General features: G+C 42.1%; 1 protein-coding gene across 1 annotated transcript in view; it reads right to left on the reverse strand.

Annotated features, from left to right (window-relative positions):
• msk (importin-7 msk) overlaps positions 1 to 22,794 on the reverse strand; it is a 161,003-nt gene that overhangs the window by 89,550 nt on the left and 48,659 nt on the right. The window contains exons 8-10 of the mRNA XM_080276609.1: positions 14,890 to 15,053; positions 7,143 to 7,262; positions 2,120 to 2,308 (exon numbers count right to left, since the gene is read on the reverse strand). Coding sequence (XP_080132735.1) covers positions 2,120 to 2,308; positions 7,143 to 7,262; positions 14,890 to 15,053 — 473 coding nt within the window. The remainder of the gene's footprint in view (positions 1 to 2,119; positions 2,309 to 7,142; positions 7,263 to 14,889; positions 15,054 to 22,794) is intronic.

The following is a 22,794-nucleotide window of genomic DNA, read 5'->3' on the forward strand; positions in this document are numbered from 1 at the left end:
TGATTCATTCAATTTTCAGCTTCATTTCAGTCGGAAATGACCATTTTCTGTGTTTCCCCCCCTCCCTATAACCCCCGATTCCCCAAAGATCCCTCATTATTTCAGGGGGATGGGGGGGGGGTCATATATCAAAATCTGGTTATTTCCGACGGAAATGATGCTCAAAATCGAACGAATCACATCAAAATCCATCAGAAAAACGTAAGTTTCGTGGGAAAAAGCAGTATGGGTAGATACCGATATTTATCCTCTTACTGTATGTAGGTTCATTTTAATATTTTCATAGTAAACAATACATAATTAATATGTTGCACAAATATGTATAGAATTTTATCATTTACCTTCAAGTTAGCATAATTCATTTTTTACTTGGAACAAATATGCTCAATCTAGCATAATTTTTTCATTGCCCTAGCATAATTTCGTTGTTTGGATATGGCAACACTGCTCTCTGCCTCGCATTCTTCAGTCCATGCCTGCCTGCCGTAAGTGGATGTTGTGGTTGTAACCACACTATGATATGAGCCTCTTGCCTCCCACTTGCTTTCCACATGACCCCAGGACGTAAGCCAGCCTCACCAAAGGCTAATAATACAATTAGTAAGAACTCCAGAGTGACAAAACGATCAAGTTATGACCTTAGCAGAGAAAATTGTGTTACTGGACAAGCTAAGAAACGACCGTGCGAGTGTTTGCTATCACCAGTTAATGCATCTTTTTATTTTGTACTGTTTTGTTAATAAATGTGTAGATAATTGTGTATTACAGTACGGTGTTTACGTTTTTCCTTCATAATGGAGTATGTTCTTTCAATCTTGTAAGAAGGTATTTCGGGATGAGTATGGAGGTTTCGGGACAATTCGCAGTCACAACAAACACAAAACAATTCGCCTTCATTAATGAAGATAGCTATGGGTGACGCTAGAATATAATTCAAAGGCGACTACAACGAGGAAGAAACAAGTTAATTATTGACTAAAGGTGCAACTAATAAATAATATCCAGAACCTACGCTACTGAACATAGATTTTGCTGGATACCCCTGAAATATAGTTATTAAAGTATTGATTAATTAATAATAAGTATATTGATGAAAGTTTTGATTAGTATATTTATAGAATGGCGGGGAATCGTCCAGGGTGCGAATTGTTCTGAAGGGAATCGTCCATGTTTTGACGGGGAATTGTCTGACGGCGAATTGTCTCGCAGTCAGTATGGACATGGACTGTGTGATGGGCAGCATGGTGGACACAAGTGCAAGTTTTCAATTGTTAATAAGGTATTCGCGGAATTGACTTTTCGCGGGGGTTACAAGAACCTAACTACCGCGAAATATGCGGGATTACTGTACATATATATGTTAGCTCATTTATTCATAAAGGCTCCAACATGCTTGCATGCATCAGCGTTGATCACCTAATGACAGCTCTCCACACTACTCAATCTCTTGCAGCCTCTCCTTTCAGTCCTTACTCCTCAGGTCATACTCGATGACTTCATCTCTAAGTCTTTTCCATCTGCCTCTCACAACTCTACCTTCAACATTCACAGACCTCATCCTCTACACCCATTTGTCATCCTCCATCCTCTCCACATGCCCAAACCATCTCAATCTACCCCTTCTCATCACAACATCAATACATTCAAGCTCCATTCTTCCTCTCAACTCTTCATTCTCACTCCTAATCCCTACAAGCCTATCATTCAAGGATGCAGCACACATACATCCAATCATTCTCATCTCTGTATGTTTAAGCCTACGAATGTTCTCCTATTTCACTGAAAGTCTCACTAACAAACAGCAATACACTCTCAACACATGCATCATACAAGGTCTCCTTAGCACTGTCAGGGGGAGCAACTTTTTCAAATCACTCCTTACCCTTGCCACCGAGCTAGCTCTAGCTCAACCAACAGCACGTATGTCTCCCAAATAACAAAACTCTCCTCCACACTGAAGACTCTCCAGCAAATTTTAATACCTTCTATATGCTCTCCTTTACATGCCACACACACATAATCAGCATTATTTTGCAGCCTACCATACACACCCATTTATCTCAAACAATGCATATATACATACATGTACATGAATCACTACACACAAACTTGTACATACATATGGTTCAACAATCTTCTCTGCTTTGTGCTGTGATGCAAGGAAAGCTGAGAGAGCCATGGCTGCCTCCACTTTCACTGGTAACTCCTGGTCATTGAGCAGAGCATTCTGGATACAATTCATTGCTGCCACAATGTTCTGGTCAGATTTGAATTTAATCTCATCAAAGTTCTGAAGAATCCAACATGCCTGGAAAGGAGGAGGAAACTATGAATGCAAACATCTGTAAACACTAAAAAGTAAATCTTAAACAACAAAAATGAATAGCATAAATCTGATAAAAATGAGTACCAAAAACCTGTATCTCCTCAATTACAGTCAATCCCATTCTCATTATCATCATCATTACCCAGACCTCCTTTCTCACCTAAGGGCAGGGCGTGGAGTAGCAATGTCCAGACAGTCTATAGTTTGCTCACTTCAATGAGCCATTCTTCCATTCACTCATCATCCAAGCCCACGGAATCTTGGATCCCATTCCACAATCATAATCATCATCATCCGGCCATCCTATCCCACCCTAGGGCAGGGTGAGGAGTAGCAACATCCAGACAGCCCAAGTCTGCCCAATCCAATGGGCCATGCTTCCAATCATTCATCGTTCAAGCCCCCGGAATCTGGGCTCTATCTGATGTGCCAAAACAACTTTCACCACATTCTGTAGCTTCGCATAAACATATCTGATAGAGTCAATTCAAATGGTGTCACGTTTATAAGGGATGCCAAATCCCTAATCATGCACTTCTTCTCACAACATTCATCCAGCCAACTCATTCTCGTCAGTCCCCTAGCCTCACCGACTTCATTACCTCTCTTCCTCACACACTCATCTACCATATCCCTCCACCTTCTCCTTGACCTACCTCGCCTCCTCCCTCCTTCAAATTCGCTCAGATGTACCTTTTTCACCTCTCTATTGTTCTCCATTCTCTCCACATGACCATACCATCTTAGTACTCTCTCTTCAACTCTGACGTCCACAAGCTTCCTCACTCAGCATCTTTCACGAATCACAAAATAATGTGATTCGTGAAAGACGCAGAGTGAGGAAGTCTGTGGACACCAGAATCGTAGAGAGTACCGAGATGGAATGGTCATGTAAAGAGAATGGATACCAGGAGTAGTGAAAAAGGTATCTCTGAGCAAATATGAAGAAGAGAGGACACAAGGTAAGCCAAGAAGGTGAAGGGATATGGTGGATCAGTGTGTGTGGAAGAGGGGTATGGAAGTCGGAGAGGCGAGAGGACTGACAAGAGACAAAGCTGGCTGGATCACCAACTACATTCAGTATTACAATCTTTCCTCCTCCTTCTGCCCCCTTCCCCATTTTTTCAAGAAAGAAGGAACCAAAGGCCAGGTGCCAGCAAACTGTTACTTCCAAGAAAAAAACAAAAACAATACCAAAGAGAGCCAAATTCAAGATCCGATCATTTTGAGATGCCTGGACACACTGCATTTGAAAGACTGAAGATCATAGGAAGTAGTACGTACAGACAGAGGGAGACAGTTCCAGAGTTGACCTGTTGCATATATGAAGGACTGGGAGTAATGGTTAACTCTTGCATCAGAGTTGGACAGAAAAGGGATGAGAGTTTGTTGCTACATGGGTGCTACGCACCCGTCGTAGTGGTCGAGGGATGCATGCAGACAGTTCAGAGGTGCAGTGACCATTGAAGTAGCAATAGAAAAGACATAAAGATGCAACAGTGTAGCGATGAGACAGGTTGCAGGGAGCCAGTAGGAGATGGAGGGTTAATGGGATGAAATAAGATGAAAAGCCTTTGACTCCACCCTACTGAGAAGACCTGTTTGTGGGGAGCCTCCCCATACACGAGAGTTATACTCTACACAGGGACGAATAAAACCCGTGTATAAAGTCAACAACTGTGCAGGGGTAAGGAAGGTATGGAGTCAACTTAGCACACCTAATCTCTTGGAAGCAGATTTTTCAAGAGATGTAATATGATCTTTCCAAGAGGAGTCCCGAGTGAAAGAAACCCCAAGCATGTTCAAGGATGATGCAGGATTGAGCTGGATATTATTAAACATTAGTGGGTACTCCTGTGGAAGATTGTGTTGGGTTGATAAGAGTAAAACAGTCTTTGATGCATTAAAAATAAGATTTTTTTTTACCCCAGTCCGAGATACGAGCCATGTCAGACATTACGTGTGTCATAGCCTCATCCCTTGTTTGTTGAAGTAACTGCTGAGATGGACGTTCCGGGAAATGAATGGAAAGGTGAAAGGTGGAATCATCAGCGTATGAGTGGATAGGGTTAGATGTACAGCTTAGAAGATCACTAATGAATAAAAGGAAGAGAGTTGGTGATAGGACACAGCCCTGAGGAACACCACTGTTGATAGATCTAGGAGAAGAACGATGGCCGTCTACAACAGCGGCTATAGAACGACCAGAAAGGAAACTATAGATGAAGGCACAGATAGAAACCATACGACGGCAGTTTGGATATTAAAGATTTATGACAGACTCGATCAAAAGCCTTTTAAACGTCAAGTGCAAAGGCAAAGCTTTCGCCAAAGTCCCGAAAAGAGGATGACCAGGAGTCTGAAAAGTATGTGAGAAGATCGTCAGTGGAGCGTCCCTGATGGAACCCATACTGATGATCAGAATGAAGGTTGATAGAAAAGATGCTTTAAAATTTTTCTGTTAAGAATTGACAAAAAAATTTTGAGACACAGGATGTTAAAGCAATTGGACAATAGTCAGAGGGTTGGGAATGGTCATCCATCTTTGGGACTGGCTGAATGTGAGCAAACTTCCAGCAAGGAAAGGTACAAGTTGACAGACAACAGTGAAAGAGTTTACCTAGGCAGGGTGTAAGCACAGAGGCACAGTTCTTGGGGACAACAGGAGGGACTCCATCAGGCCCCTATGCCTTGTTAGTATTGAGGCCAGTGATGGCAGAAAATACATCAGCTGAAGACATTTTAATGTCGGCCATGAGGAACTCAAAGGGGGGAAGTGATGGAGGTACAGCATCGGAATCATCTAAGGTGGAATTGGAGGAGAAAGTCTGAGCGAAGAGATCTGCTTTATCAGTGGGAGAAAGAGCTACAATGCCATCAGAGTAGAAAAGAGGAGGGAAGGATGATGAAGTAAAGTTGTTAGAAAGGTTTTTGGCAAGATGCCAGAAGAAGCGGGAAGAATTCGAGTTGGAGAGTCAAGAGCATTTAGTATGGATGAAATTATTTTTAGCAGAGTGAAGAAAAGACATAGCATGATTCCGGGCAGAAACATAAAAAAAATGTGATTCACGGGTGGGTTGGCTCTGGTACCTATTATATGCCCTCTCCTTGTTGCGGACAGCATTACAACAAGCATGATTAAACCAAGGCTTTCTTGCACAAGTCAAAGGATATGAGAAGGGAATGTATGCTCCACGTCCGAGAGAATAACCTCCATAATGCACAAGGCACACTCAGGTGGCTCCTGGATATGGAAGCAATAATCATTCCAGGGAAAATCAAAGAAGTACTGCCTGAGGGCCTCCCAGTTTGCAGCTCCAAAATGCCATAGTAGATGTTTCTTTGGAGGGTCCACAGGCCGTACCGGAGCAATAGGAATGGTCAAGGTACTGAGGTTGTGATCGGAGGCACCCAACAGAGAGGAAAGATCAACAGTGTAAGCAGAAGGGTTAGTTGTAAGGAAGAGGTCAAGTATGTTGAAGCTCTCTCCAAGGCAGTCAGGGATATGGGTAGGATGCTGTACAAGCTACTCTAGGTCATTAAAGATAGAAAAGATGTAGGCTTGTTCCGCAGGGGGATCAGTGAAAGGGGGTAAGAGCCCAAGGTGGTGGTGAGCATTGAAATCTAATAGAATGGAGATTTCAGAGAAAGAAATGGATAGAATGTGTTCCATCGTAGAAGAAGACAGTCGAAGAATTTTTCATAGTCAGTAGAATTAGGGGATAAGTAAACAGCATAGATATATTAAGTCAGAGAATGACAGAGAAGCCAAAGCCAGAGAGTAGAGAATTCAGAAGAATCAAGCTCAGGAACACGAGAGCAAGATAAGTCATTGCGTACTTATACACAACAGCCACCTTTGGCTTTGAAATGAGTATAGAGAAAGTAGGAGGAAACAGAAAAGGGCATGATGTCAATTGCCTCAGACAGGTGAGTCTCTGTCAGGAAGAGAATGTGAGGTTTAGAGGAGGAGAGGTGGTGCTCCACAGAGATAAAGTTAGGGGTAAGGCCACAAATGTTGCAGAAATGAAGAAGAAGTGTGCCGGACAGTGGTTCCTGGCATCTCGTTGAGTTGTCACCAGGAGAGGGGCAGATGAGGGCATTTATGTCCCCCCCCAGCGACTCCGAAGCCTGGTTAATGTGACTATACACTCCCTCGTCCATCTTTCTTTCCCCTTCCTTCTGCCTATGGGTAACTCTACACTGAAAAGCCAAATGGTTTCCTGTACACCAGGAAACCATTTACTACGCTGAGTGGTAACCACATAACCAAATTATGGCGCCTGGTGGTTTAGTGAGTAATTATGGCGTTCCAATCGGACTGAGCCAATGCAGGTTCATATCCAAGGGATGGTTGGGGTTTACTGCTCACATAATGCCACTCAGGCATAAGTGAGGCTGGTCACTCATCGTAAATGTCAGGACCAAATTGCCTACCCCCAAGCTCTAACGATCCTTATGGGGCAACATGATTGGATGATGGACGGATGGATTACTACGTTCTATCATACTCCTGTATTATCATGCACCTGGAATCCAACAACCTCAATAAACTGATCGAAAGTGATTTATAATGAACAAAATCAGGAACTCTTATAACAACAACTGCCTATTTCATTTTACCGTCTTTGAGGTATAGCAATCCACGGCTAAGATAATGTAGTACTGCATTACAAGGCAAAACCACTGCATTGAGAGTACATATTTCTGAATACTTTTCTACCTGAATGCAAAACACTAAGCATGTAATCAAATGTCTACTGAATACACATATCACCCAACCTTTTCCCTCATATGATTTTCTAACAAAACTCACCCGTGCCCTCATAAATCCATATGGACTCTGGAACTCTGGGAAGACATACTGGGCTATCATGGTTTCCATCTGGTCCTTGTATATCTTCTTTTTTAGTAGCACACCACCCAAGGTACCAATCTATGAAAAGCAATGACAAAGCACTGTTATTACAATTTTGAATAATTCATGATTTATCATATACACCAGCACACCAACATTCATAGGATCAACATCCAGGATTTCACCCACCCACAAGAGCCTAAGACATTTGAATTTATAAAGGAAGAAAAAAAATGACATTAAAAAGGTGCACTGGACAGCACCACCAACTACATCACAGTACTCACATCATCCTCAGAGGTGAGCACTTTCACAGTCTTGGATCATGTAAAGGATGTGTAGAGAATGTACACACCTGTGTGTGCACATTCTCTACCCAGTAATGCAAGGGTATGAGAATGTGTCATCAATGGTGCTGTGATAGTCAGTGAAACTGTGAAGTAAAAGAGTAATGTTGAGAATAGGCATGAATGCAAATTCTATACACAGTAATAGGAGTGTGTGTATACGTGTGGTCATTGGTTGTGGTCAATGGTGCTGCAGTCTATATTGGTCAGCAAAACATTATCAGATGAACGAGTGAGGGAGCCAGGCCGTCGCAATGCTACCGAACATGTTGCACATAAAACACATACACACACACGCACACACACCCTTATATTAACATATTACACTAAACTCATGATATAAGAGATGACATAACAGATGTTTTAGCAGTCAGTGGAGCAGTGTATTGGGTGGCTGTGTACACATAAGGATGCAAGAAGCAGCAGCCCAGTAGCATTTGTTCACAGCCACAACCAAAAATTAACTGACAAATTTCTCACAACACTGAGCTGGCTTCCATATTTCCTGGTCCTCCCTACACAACAGGATATTCTGAATTCTCATACTTGCATAATTCATATTGCTATGACAAAAACTGTCTATGTAACACCATCCATAAACCCAGCTGGTCATGACATCAAATTTTTGCTTATGGCTGTACATAGGGTAAGTCCTAGTGACACACAGCCATGTAAGTGTTGCCATATATTGATGTTTCTCCTAGTAACTGAATTTTAATGCCACCGTCATAATCAAATAAACACACCATCTCTACTCTGGTGACAATCCAGTAGAATACAGAATACCTACTGTGACAAACAAACTGGGGGGGAAGCCAGATTTGTTAAAGACGAAAGTTCGTTAACTCCAATGGTTCACTCCCCCTCCAGTGGGAATTCAAGCAGGTTTGTAATTAAATGAGTACAATACTCTAGTACTAAAGATGAAAACAATACCTATTTTACACTAACCTGGCCCACAAGTTTGCCCTTTATCAGCTTATTTCCATCATTCTCATAGCACTTCTTCAAGCACTGCAATTACTAAATACATACTGACTCCTCTATCTAAAATCAATTAATCATGGCAAATGTTTCGGAGAGCCTCGTAGGGCCTAGCCAGGGCCCCAACCAAAAGGGCAGATTCGCATCCCCATGTGGAATGTGAGAGGTGTGAATGAGGACAGCAGGAAGGTGGAAGTGGTTAATGTGTTCAAGAGTGCGAGATATGCTGTGATGTCATTGTGTGAAACAAAGATAAAAGGGTGTGAAGTGGTGGAGTGAGAGGACGTAAAATGTGTGAGGTTGGGCATGAATGGGTGAGGCGGAGTGGAATGAAAGATTACAAATGTGTCAACTCAAGATGTATGTATGTCAAGTTCATGTGTGAGAAGGTGAAAGTGACTGTGACTGTAGCACATGCACCGTGTGATGACAGGAGTGGGATAGAGAAAGACAGGTTTTGTGATGAGGTGGATGAAGCAGTGGGAGAAATGCCCAGGAGCTATAAAGTGATCGTAATGGGCGATACGAATGGAGGAGTAGGCACTGGTCCTGAGGATGGCATAATGGGTTGTAATGGAGTGCTAGGAGAAAATGATAATGGGAAGCAACTGAAGGATATGTGTCAGAAAAGGAGACAGTGCATCTGTAACACGAATTTCAAAAACAAAGATGCACATAAACATACATGGCATAGACGGAACAGGGATCATGTTGAAAGGAACCTGATTGATTATGTGCTCATAAACAGGTCAATGCTGGGAATAGTTGTTGATAAGAGGGCCGTGAAAGGACGATGTGGAGGTCTGTCAAATCACGTGATTGTGGTATGCAAGATCATGTTGAGAGGAGTGAGGTGAACCAGGAGAGAAAGGAGGAGTCAGGGAAAAAGACTGAAAGTCAAGAAGCTGAGGATCAAAGACATGGCAGATGAAAACAGGCCCAAAGTAGGGGGGGGAACAAGAAAAAGTGAATTAGAACTAAATGGATCTGGACAGCCTGTGGAAAGCATATAGGGACTGCTTAGCTAGGAATGCTAAAGCGGTATGTGGTGTGGCAAGAGTAACATTAAAGAAGAAAGATACGACATGGTGAGATGAAGAAGTTAAGAGAGTGGCAGAGGAAAAGAGAATGAAGTGGCTTGAGTGGTTACAGGACAGGGGTTCAATTGAAATAAGAACTGAACATACTGAGAGCAATAAGCACATAAAGAGACTACTGAAGAGGAAAAAAGAGGAAGTAAATGATTATCTATGAAGAAAAATGAATGCAAATTACTCTGAAAAAAGGAAGTTATTTTAGGAAGAGGTGTGGAAATGTTGAAGTGACAGTGGGAAGAAATGTAGAAGTGTGAAGGATGTAAATGGTAGATTATTAACCCATGGGAATGAAGTAAGGACCAGATGGAAAGAATACTTTGAAAGCCTGATGAATGGGAATAGAGAGAGCAAAGCCACTGTAAACGCAATTGGTTTGGGGAGTGTGCGGAAAAGGAATGCAGTGCCAGGAAATGTGATGCTGTGAAGAAGCTGAAAAATGGGAAAGCAACCAGGGATGATGAAGTGTATGCAGAGATGATTAAGTGTAGTGGAGAAAGCAAAATGAAGTGCTTGCTGGAGATATGTAAGAAGGCATGGATGAGTGAAACTGCCAGCAGAGTGGAAAAAGGCTGTGATTGTACCCCTGTACAAAAAGAAAGGTGAGTGAAGCGAGTGAAAGAATTAAGTGTGGTAGGGAAGGTATATGGAAGAATCATTACAGAGAAATTAAGAGAGATATCCTAGTGAGTGATGAACAGCACAGCATCAGGAGTGGCAGGGAATATGTGGATCAAATATTTCCAGTGAGACAGATAGGAGAAGGCTTGTGAGAACTATAAGATGTTTGTGGCATTCATGGGTCTGGAAAAATCATACAACAAAGCAGAGAGAAGTACTGTGGAAGGTTTTGCACATGTACAGTGTAGATGGTAAGCTGCTAGGTGCTGTCAATAGTTTTTATGATAGTAGTGAAGCAATGTAAGGGTAAATGGCCATCTAAGTGAATGGTTCACGATTGGTCTGCAACAAGGCTGTGTGATGTCCCCATGGTTGTTCATTATAAATATACATGGATAGGGTGAGGAGAGAAGTAAAAACACGAGTAATGGAAAGAGGGATGGCGTTGGTAATGAATGGTGATGGATGGAATATCTCAAATTTGTTATAAGCTAGTGATGCAGTACTTTTGCAAATACTGGATAAGAAGTTGGTAGAATAGTGCAGAGTCTTGCAGATGCCTGTGAGCATCATGCCTTGAGAGTAAATGTAGAAATGAGTTAAGTGATGGTTACTGAGAGAGAAGGTGACTCCCAGTGAGATGTTACTGTGAATGGAGAGAGACTGGAATTGGTGAGAGAATTCAAATACCTGGGTACAGTGACAGAAAAGAAGGGAAAAGGTGCAAAAGAAGTGGAAAGTAGAGTGAAACAAAGACAGAAAGTAGCTGGTACTATAAAGACCTTGATAAGAAACAGAGGCTTGAGTGTTGCAGCTCCAAAAGGCTTGCATCAAGGAATGTTGTCAACTTTTATATAAGGATGTGAGACTATGGTGTGGCATGAAAATGAAAAGTCAAGAGTGAAAGCAATGGAGATGGAACTGATGAGGAATGTATGTGGAGTACAGAGAGTGGGTAGGATATGCAATAATGTGATTCATGAAAGATGTGGGGTGAGGAAGTCTGGACACCAGAATCTATGAGAGTGTACTGAGATGGTATGGTCATGTGGAGAGAATGGATAACACAGCGGTGAAAAAGGTATGTCTGAGCCAATCTGTAGGAGGGAGGAGGCAAGGTAGGCCAAGTAGAAGGTGGAGGGATATGGTGGATGCGTGTGTGAGGAAGAGAGGTATGGAGTCAGTGAGGCTAGGCGACTGACAAGAGATCGAGCTGGCTGGATGAATATTGTGAGAAGTGCATGATCAGGGATTTGGCACCCCTTTTTAATGTGACAGTGTCCAGATTGGCTCTATCGGATAAGTTTATGTGAGGCTACAGAATGTGGTGAATGTTTTTGGTGTATTAGATAGAGCCAGGATTCTGGGGGCTTGAATGATGAGTGAATGGATGCATGGCCCATTGGATTAGGCAAACTTGAACTGTTTGGACACTGCTGCTCCTCACCCTGCCCTACGGTGGGAATGGAGGTCCGGATAATGATGATGATGATATCATCTAATCCTATGTTGCCCCATGAGATGCCTAGAAGCCCGGGGCTAAGCAAGTTGGTCCTGACATTTAACCCGCCGCATGCCAGCTATTTTTAGCCCAATGGGTCGCCTCCGTGCCGGTCATTTTTTGAACTTGTTTGGGGGGGGGGCCTAAAAAGATAGATTTTGATGTGAAACCAACGAATTTCACCATTAAAATACTCACCCAAGCTTGGAAATGGGTTTTACTGAGTTCTGCATACTCGTATACAGGTATTCCTGCTCTCTCACGCTCTAAACATAGGTGAGAGAAAGCTGTTTTCTATGTAAGGTATACTTAAGAATTTATGCTGGGAAGGTATAGCAATGTTCAGTACACTTTTCTGATTACTTTTTACTTCAACATCTATCACAATTTGCATGTCCCTCTCACTGTGAATGCATTGTTTTACACTTACTGGCCCAGTTGTAGATGGTAGACTTGACGTTGTAGCAGCGAAGGTTTTCCAAAGTCTGCTGGCCTCGCGTGTCCCATCCTTCCCTGTGCTCGTCCTCGTCCTCGAGAACAACCATCACCTCGTCCAGGAACTTCCTTCGGTACAGCTTCTTTGTTGCCACGATCACTCTTTGGTCCATTGGTTGGATGAGAGCAGTAGTATTAGGTTGCAGAAACATGCACCCAATGCGGCCACTCAGCTACCAAGTCCTTGTCGCCCGGGTGAGCAGGTGCAATGTCAAGGAGAAGGAGGGCCTTTACCTGGTCTTGTGGGATTCCCAGTTTCTCCGTCTGGTAATGGATGACCTCCTTGATGAAATGGCGGTGGAACCAGTCTTTGAAGATGTGGGCAGTGAACCATGCCTTCAAAGAATGGTACCAAACAACAGGAAGGACATCCATCACCCCACGAAGACACCGAGGCTGCTTTGCACGGCCAACAATAACAGGCTTAAGCCGGTGCATGCCGTTAGCATTGGCACAACACAAAGATATCCGTTGCTTGGAAAGCTTGAGGCCAAGTACACGCTTCTCCGTCTCCTACGCTAGAGTGTTCGTTGGAAAAGAGTGACAGAATAAACCAGTTTCATCGGCACTGTAGACTTGACCAAGAGTGAGGCCCTCCCTGTCGATCAAGCGCTTCACCTTGTGTCGAAATTCCTCTACTCCATCCTCGTTGGCGTCCAAAGCTTTGCCATGAGACTTACGGTTGGTAAGGCCATGTCATAACTTCAACACGAAGAGCCAACCCTCAGATGCCTTGAAGTCTAGGGCGTCGTGAAGCCTTGCGAACTTCTCAGCAGCAGCCTTCAGCTCTGTGCCACGCACCAGCACACCAGCAGCACGTTGCTGCTGATACCAAATCAACGTGGAGCGGTCGACTTCTGCATACTTGGGAGTAAACATCATCTTCCTCTCCACGTTGCGTTTGCTTTTCGACAAGAAGTCAGCCGTGTACTGCATGAGTTTGTCTCGGGATCTCTTGATATCAAACAAAGTAGATCAGGCCAGGCTGAATTCACGATGGATGCGTGAGGAAGACCATCCCGCATCCATCTTGTCCAATATCTCCCTCTTCTTCTCCAGAGTCAAAACCACTCTCTTCCTCTTCTCAGGCGGCGGGGCCATCATCACACACACTAATAAGAGGCACGAGAGTAGCAGGAGAGCCTGCAGCAGGTAAGGCACTACCACAAAAGCGAGCACGTGGGCGGCCATGATCACAAGCATACACTCACAATAAGAGACAGACGGTATGTGGAGAGGATGCAGGGGCACTCTAGCGGACGGCGGCAGAATGACGCACCAAAACACAGTTGGCCTGCGCCAAGCTCAAATTACGGGCGGGAAAAAAGTCGGATTTTGTTTCTAATTTTTTGTGGTTTTTGGCCCATTTTGGGAATATTGGATCCCGGGACCAAAATATCTGGTAAGTGGGGATGTCCGGAAAGTGGGCATCCGGATAGTACGGGGATTACTGTAATACGTAATGTTGCTATGTGCCATATTGTATTAGGAATGAATGGAAAGTGATCCATTCGGTAAAATTTCAGTTTAAACATGAAATTAAGTGTCTTAGGGGTCCCACCCCAAAATCCCAAAAATCTGATAATCCAAATGATTCTCGGTCCACTGCCATTCGGATTAACTGACTTTTACTGTATATGTCTCTTGCAATTGATGTTACGAATATTTCACATCCCCTCCCCCTTTTTTAAGACCAATTACCATACAATTTTAAGCCTGAGATTGACAATACTCAATACCCCTCCCTCCCCTTTTTCTGTTTAGAACCAAATTTAAGGCTGGACAACTCGGAAAATAAAACATGGAGGGCAAACAAGTTATCCATGAAATCCTACATTTCTGAGGGCTGAAAGAACGTATCCTCTGCAAATGTCGTGGTGCTGGTATACTTCCAAAATCAAAAAATTAAAAATCTAGATTTGTATGGGACACCAAAATACATTTTTAAAAATCCTCGTGTCCTCATTACTAAACCACATTGAAGAAAATTCCTCCAATCCAATGGGAGATTCTGTGGAATGCTATAATCAGCTACACAAAGGAAAAAGATTACATGAAAAGCCGGCCTCTTACATGATAATTATGATCCCATAGGAACCCTCACTGATCGATATACAATCCCCTTTTTTGCATACATGACTGCCCTTGTGCAATTCTAGTCACTTGTTTGTTCCAAGATGACACTTGCACTTGCCACTATCAGATGTGTTAGTGTCAGTCATGAAGCAAGTGTGATATTGGAAATGATGCAGCAAATTAAGTGCAGTGAAGTGAAATAATCAGTTTATGTGAATTGGAAACTTGCCTGTAGACTTTGCTAGATGGGTGACCCTTGACCAAAAATATATCCCCATTGAACTCATGTTATAACTGACTCAATATACTTAAATTGTTATGCAATAGATTTTTTTCAAACATTCTTATAGTAAAATGAGGATGAGTTGTATTAAATCAACAATGTAAGACAAAATAAAAATTTATCTATGTAAGGGAAAAAGATTATATATACGAAATAACTTAAAAATACAAATTTAAAATCATTATCATCATCATCTAAGCTAGAGGAAAAAAGTATCAACACATAAAACACCTCTGAAGATACATGACAAACATCCAATATTCAAATACATAATAAATGGATGGGAGGGGGGAGGATACTGTACCATGTGCATGACACCATCTTTGTGTCTGGGGTCTACATTAGGTGTAGTAAGGACCTGCATGAGGAAAACCATAGTTTTCTCCAGCATCTCCTTCCTCTTTCGCACCATTGATAACAATAACGCCTGGGCTGCAGTCACCGGTGAGACAAGGTCTTCATAGATGTCTGGAGACAGAAGTTTAACATCATCCACTAGAAACAGCTGTATTAATCATTATCATCATGACTATTGTATTCTCTCCCCCAATGGGTGAGGTGAGGTAGCATCCAGAAAACAAAAGAAAAAAAGAAAGGGCATGATAAAAGGAGAACAAATCAACAGCATGTAAAATGAAATGGGCCATACATGCATTCCCTCACTGTTCAAGCCTCCCCCCCCCCCACACACACACACACACTCTCTCTCCCTCTCTGCAATTCCTTACATTTTGCTTCATTTACAAAGGCTCCAAGAAGCCTGCATGCACCAGCCTTTGTCACCTAATGGTGGCTCTCCTTGCTGCTCGATCTCTAACAGCCTCCCCATTCAATCCCTCATCCCTGTTACACCATAAGGCCTTGTCCCAGATCTTTTGCAGTACCGTTATGCCTCTTGTAACCTTACCCTTAACACATACCTCTCACCCTTTGCACCTGTCATCATCATTCTCTCCATATCATCAAACCATCGCAATCTACCACTCATCACAACACTAATACTGTACATTCCAATTTCATCCTACCTCTCAACTCTTTAGTCCCAACTCCCTCAGGCCTCTCATGCAAGGATGCATCCATCTAATCATCATCTCTACATTTAAGCTTACAAATAAGCTCTTCCTTTACGTCCATGTCTCACTACATACAGCATTACACTCCTAACACATGCTACATACAAGGACCCTTTATCAGCACACCTGACCAAGAAATGGTCACCCTGGCTGCCCTTACCCCCAGCCTCATATGTACGAGTAATCAGCCTACTCTCTCTTTTCTTAAAAACTGTGCTGCATAGAATCAAGTTCATTGCCACTCCAAACTCTACTATTCTCTCCCTTTACATAATCCTCGTACCATACGTGCATACCCCGCACCCTGAACACAAAAATCCTATGTACACAATAATATTGTACTGTACAGTACACAGAATTCATTTAAAACACAATGCACCTCTTGCATCATAGCCACAAGTTTGCTTCCTTTTTCAGGGGTAAGGGTGACAATATCTGCAGTCAGGCAGATAATCGCATATGCATGTGAGAAGGATTTCCAGGACATCTATGGTAATTATAATTCTCATAAAATGAGCGGGGAGGGATGATGGAACATTTACATTTAAACACAGGTGATCATGCTAGCATCTGTAGCCTATGTCTTTTCACTTGATGGCTGTTCAGCATGTGTTGCCACTGAGCCATTTCCCCACTAAATTCCCTGTTCTGGATGTCACATGCAGGACTTCATCCCACGTCTTCCTCAATCTGCCCCTAGGGATTTGTCCCTCCATATTCATATCTATGACTCGCCTAAACCAGTTACCCTCCCCTTTCTTCTTAACACATCCAAACTATCTAAACCTCCTGATTCAAATTACTTCTCCAATATCTCTTATGCCAGACCTCATAATAAACCATTTTCAATACTGTCACACAATGATGCCCTACTCATTTACCTAAACATTCTCCTCTCTGTGCATTCCAATCTGCTTGTAACCTCTTCTCTCTCTAACTAGGTCTTATTGCCATTCAGCATTACATTTCCCATATATATTTAGTAGAAAGTACCCTTAACACAATAGAAGATCCCCTTCTTAGTCAGGTAAGCCAACAGTTCCCTAAACTCCTTCCATCCCCTTCTCAATCTAGCACTGGAACTAGCCTCTGCTGCTCTTGGGCTCAGCATATCCCCCAGCTGACTGACCTCCTCTATCCAATTATGCACTGTGTGGAAAGAAAATCACCAAATGTTGTAGGTTAAAATGAAGTTGGTATATCATGCATAAGAGTAATGGATATTTGAGAGTGGTTCATTATAAATGCTGGAGTGTGAGAAGGGTGTGCGATGTTCCCACGATTCTTCAATAATTCTGTACAGTACATGGGGTTTCTAACATGAATACCATATGTCTGACGAACAAAGGTAATACTTTGCTACTTACTAAGAGTGAACAAAATACAGTCAGGCCTCATTATATAACTGTTCGCTATGTGATAAATTGATAAAATGATGAACTAAAACTTACACCTAGTGTTTCAATAACAACATCGAAATTTGCTGAAATGATAATTGTGACGGCTGCTTACAACAATCCCATGCAGATGCAAGCTAACAGTCAGATGTTTGACCAGAGATGGTTGCCGAGTTTTTACATAGGCAGAACCCCAATCTCAGGACTCAATGCTTGAATCCACTAGAACGATGCATCCGGTGACTGAGCCAAGACAGCCATCCAATGTTTACATTCACTGTGATCGTCTGCCTTTCAATCCATTTTGTACATGAAAGGGCACTGAAACACCACTGCTATCGCCAAATAACTGTGCAAGTGCATAACAAACAGTGCAGTGTGCAATACTGACGTAGTTAAGTTTTGTGTGTGAAATACCAAAATTTGTGACTTGCAAATCATGTCTACCGTGTCAGCTGATAATGGTGCCTCCCAGTCAGCTGACTGGGCCAAAAGGCTGCCCAGTATTTACATTTGCTGTGACTGTCTACCTTTCATTCCATTTTGTGCATGAAAGACTATTGAGACACCACCGCTAATAATAATAGGTGCAAAACAAATAGTGCAGGGGAAGGGGGAAGCAGCTATGTGGTCGATGACCCCTTCCCCATTCCCACCGAACCCACATTACAAACACCTCGTTACACAATAAACCATTATCATTATGCAACGGGTTTTCACCTAACAAACCTGGCAAATAGCAAATCATGACTGTAACTGCTGTGTGTATGCTGCAGCAGAGGATGCAGGCTGACCATATGTAATGACCACAAGCGTTCCATAAATGACTGTAAAAAACTGGAGCTTTGCACTCCACTTAGCAATTTAAGGTTTAAGTATACAACCTTACAAGGGGAGCAAAACACAGTAAGTGAAAGTTTAAGAAAGTGAGGAAGGGAATCTCTATCTCCAGTATCTATAGCCAGAAGCCATAATCCTGTAAGGGGTGGACATTGGACTGAGTTGGGTGTTTTACAGGGAGGAGCTCTAACCCTCCACCAACCCACTTGTTGACACGCAGGGAACACATATGGGTTGGTTATATGGTATCCACCAAGCACTGTAAATGGTTTCCTGGCTTACAGAAAACCATTAGGCTTGTCACTCAATGCAAAGCCACCTGAGAAGGAAAAAAAGAGTAACAAAAAGTTACAGGAAAGATTGGAGAAACAAGGAGAGAGTAAGGCAGACACAGAAAAAGAAAGACAGTGGCGAAGGAAGTAGGCAGCTCTACATCAAGTGACTGGAGATGGTCGCCAATATAGATGAGACAGCAAAAACTTGGCATCCATCCAACCATCTATCCATCACCCAATACTATGTCGCCCCATGACGAGCGTAGGAGCCTGGGGATAAGCAAATTGGTCCTGACATTTAAGATGAAAGTGACTACCCTCACACATCCCTGAGTGGCATAAAGTGAGCAATAACCCCAACCACCACATGGATATAAACCTACACAAGCTCAATCCGACTGGAGTGCCTTAACCCCTTAACCGCGGGGCGTCACTTTCGTGACGCTTGGGAGCAAGGGATCATACCGCGGGGCGTCGCTTTTGTGATTCTGTGTTATTTTGAATTCACCCGGGCTTCCAAGTGGGGGCTTGTATCATCTATCAGTACTGACAATGTCCAACACTAGTCAGCACTCCTAATCTCATCTGTACTCCCATCCATTGTTGACAATTTAGCCATTTCTCCCCGTTCTTGACTCCCCTCCCTACCCCCCCTCCATTACCCTATCCTCTCGCCTGCCCGGCCATGCTACGCTAAGTAAATCTTCCTTGGAATTTTTCACTGATTTCATCCATTGAAATAAGCCCTATGTCCTATTCTTATACCAAATAATATATACAAGAAAGAAATCAGGTAAGTGAGAGTGCCATACACCTGGAATTGGCTAATTATCACCTGACAACACCTCACGTGCACTCGTTCGCTAATTTGTTCGCTAATTTTCGCTGTTTTTTTCCCCTTGAAATATGCCGTATAATCTATTTTCGTAATAAATATAAATGTAAGGAGGGAAGGGAGAAGCCTAAGTGATATTTACATTCACCTGGAACTACCTAATTTATAATGTATTGTCTAGATTTCCTGCCAATCATATCAGTGCTACATAAAGCTGTTTCAAGATTTAAAATTGGTAGCTCCGATTATATATCTCCTAAGTAGGCCTCTAATCTATTTTCGTAATAAATATACATGTAAGGAGGGAAGGGAGAAGCCTAAGTGATATTTACATTCACCTGGAACTACCAAATTTATAATGTATTGTCTAGATTTCCTGCCAATCATATCAGTGCTAGACTTAGCTGTTTCAAGAACCAATATTGGTAACTCTGAATAACCCCTAAACAGGCCTCCACGCTGGCCCTGCTTTATCAGTTTACTCTCATCTTCCGAAGTGAGGGGACATATGTTTCTTCTTGCTGACTTCAAGGCCTTTTTTCACCCCCATGCAAATGGCTCTGTGACCTTTACCCCCTACTAAACCTCGTGTGGAAAGAGGTAAAGGGCTGACAATTGATAAAAGAGTGACTACGATCTTTCTATTGAGTAAAACAGTGCAAGTGGAATTGTAAATAATGTGTAAACAGCAAGTGAAAGTAATGAATGTAAATATACGTGAACAATGGAAAATAGTTTTATAAGTTATTTCAAGTGACAGTGCACAACACAGTGTAAATAAAATAGAAATGTAAATAACGTAAATAAAATAGAGAACGTAAATAGAAATGTAAATGAGTAGTATTATAAGAATACGAGTATATACCCTAGGAGTAATGAAAGTGAAAGTTTCACTCTAGCATGTCTGAATGCTATGAGTTATGAGAGTGAAGATGAAAGTGACATTCACTCTCAATGCCAGTATACAGGACGAGAAAGTGAATGCTACGTATTTTACTAAAAGAAATTGAATCCCTACAGTGACAATAAACTAATACTACTGAAGGAAACTTATGGATAAAGACTGTAGATATATATAAGTGTTATATAGTAATAGAAGTATAAAGTGTGAGGGGTTTTATGAATAATAAATGACAGACTACCAAGAGCGAACTAGTGCCAGTGCGACAATCAGACGCGCTCGTAATTTCCATTGCTTTCACAGTGTTTTTTTTTGAGTATGGATCCCAAACTACTTGAAAATTGTAGAATAGTGTTTATAGTGTTTGTATCTGGCTGTGGTAATCATATTACGGGTTGTCGGGAAGTGTAAAGTGGAGACTTCATTACCCTTCTTCAGAGGTCTCCACAAGTCCTACGGTAACCGACGAAGGCTCAACAATCATTCCAGGAGAAAGCTGAAGGTATGTGCCATAAGCATATGTAATTTTATTATTCTAGGACTAATAACTGATTTTTGGCAAATATTTTTTGAGAGTCTGTCGGAGCCCAAATAACCCCGTGGCACACGCAAGTCATTGGTAAAAAAGCCCGCGGTGTAGGGGTTAATTACCCACTAAACCACCAGGAGCCGATATTTGCTTATATAGTTACCACCCGGCAGAGTAAATGGTTGTCTGGTGTACAGGAAGCCATTTGGATTGTCACTCAGTGTAGTCAACCATGGGTAGAAGGAAGAGGAATGAAGGACAGAAGAGGAAGGAAGGAAAGAGGGACAGAAGAGGAAGGAAGGAAAGAAGGGAGGAATGGGCAACCACCTGAGTGCAGCACTACACTGGGTGAGTGGATAGTGAGCGCCCCTGAAACAGCTGAAGTTTATGTAAACAAAATGTCCCTAACTAAAGACTGCACCACTTTTATATCCATCCATTTATCATCTAATCCTGTGTTGCTCCATGAGGAGTGTAGGAGTCCAGGGCTAGGCAAGTTGGTCCTGACATTTTAAGATGAGAGTGACCACTTTTATAATCTTAGCAATATTCCCTGAATGGATCTATCAAATGAAGAACAATGTATGCTTGTGGGTCCGAGCTGAGAAATACAACAGTTTGAATTATAATCTTGAAAGAGGTGTGATGACAGAAGGCTTCAGAGTTTAACTGATGCCACGGCCACAGATGCAATTTTGCATACATTTTCATCATCTTCAATGGTGGCAATTTAGTTATTTATTTATTATTTTCTGAGCACTAGTAAATTCCTCAGGAAGAACTGGGGCTTCTGACAAAACAGTAACTTGATCACTATCATTATACTATTCAGAGCTATGATGTGTTTGCAAGGGCCATACAATAATCAACCCTGGCAATGCCCTATATAAAACATAAACTGTACCTAGCAGAGTGAGAACTATCAATTTCCACACTGCTCTTTATATTTTGCAGCAGATGGAAGCACTCACCAACTACTTACTCAATGCAGTGCTACCTTCAGATGAATCCACAGCAGGTGATAACCCTAACTGTTCCTTATTATGTATGAAACCATTTTCTATGTTGGGTAATACAATGCAACCTTTTAACCAAAAAATGCATACCTGGTTATCTGGTGGGTCAAGGCACCCCAACCATATGTGACTTATGAGGGCTTATCTCAAAGAAGAGAGAACCTGTATTTTTACACAGGAAAAATCTCTGATGCTTATCTCAAAGGTTTGACTTACATTTATTACTTATATAACGTCACTAAGGTAAGCAGTCACCTGTGCCTAAAATGTTAAACTGATTATGCCAGCTCATGATCCCTATATTCTTGACACAGTAATAAAGAATTGGATGATGGATAGCTCTCCATACTGAGTAATTTTGTCTTTTGATGGTTCTCTTGACAATGATAACTTCCATCCTCTTACCTTATGGATACTGTAATAACTGCAAAAATAACAGAATACCAGCATTCCCTACACACAGCTGAATTAGATTATAAGAGTCTGAGATCAGACACCTTAACTAACCCCGAAATGCAGTGGCAACAACAGACTCCTTCGCCCCCCTACCCTCCACCCTTAAAATCATCGGACCTGAAACGTGAAATATTTCATTTTAAGGTCCATTTCAAGAAGTCAAGTTTCCATACAGTTAAATTATATCCTCTGACTCATAACTGGAATGACATCTAACAATACAATTTACAAAACACACAACTCCTGAACCAGAAATATTCTGAACAAATTCTTCAACAATGCTCCATATCTGGCCAACCCCCCACCTGTAAAACCACTTGGTCATCTGATTTCCCTCAAATGCAAACCATCTTTTGAAGCTTCTGAAATTATCCCTGGGTCCCAGTCCACACCATCCTCATCCACCCAATCACCTTCACAACACCTTGGCCATAAGAGAGTTTTTTTGTCCTCAGCCCCAGGGGCAAGAGGTAAGAAATTTCCATAAATACTGTACTTGCAAAATGCGAGAATCTTCACTAAGTTTGATTTTACATCTCCGTGACTGAAATTTTTCCCAACCTCACACCAACATGGCAATACCTCCTATATACCTGATAGGGTTTGAACAAACCTCCTTGTCAACCATCAGTTGGGTAATCAACATAAGAGCAAGGAGAGGTTGTGGAGTTATGGAAATGTGTGAGCAAAGCATACAGACTTAAAAGCAGGCTTTCAAAAATTGTATTGGAACAACTTGTCAGGCTATCAACAGACCTTAGATGAACAACTATGAGAGGCAACTTGAAATTAGAGATTATCATTTGGTTTCGGAAATGTGCTAATAATTTTCAGCCGGTATCCTCTCTTACCCTTTTCCAACTGGTTGACAAAGGTGTGATGCCATT

This window comes from Coenobita brevimanus, chromosome 65 (assembly GCF_032717465.1).
Source record: "Coenobita brevimanus isolate Jiangsu-jjx chromosome 65, ASM3271746v2, whole genome shotgun sequence".
Taxonomy (NCBI): Eukaryota; Metazoa; Arthropoda; class Malacostraca; order Decapoda; family Coenobitidae; genus Coenobita; species Coenobita brevimanus.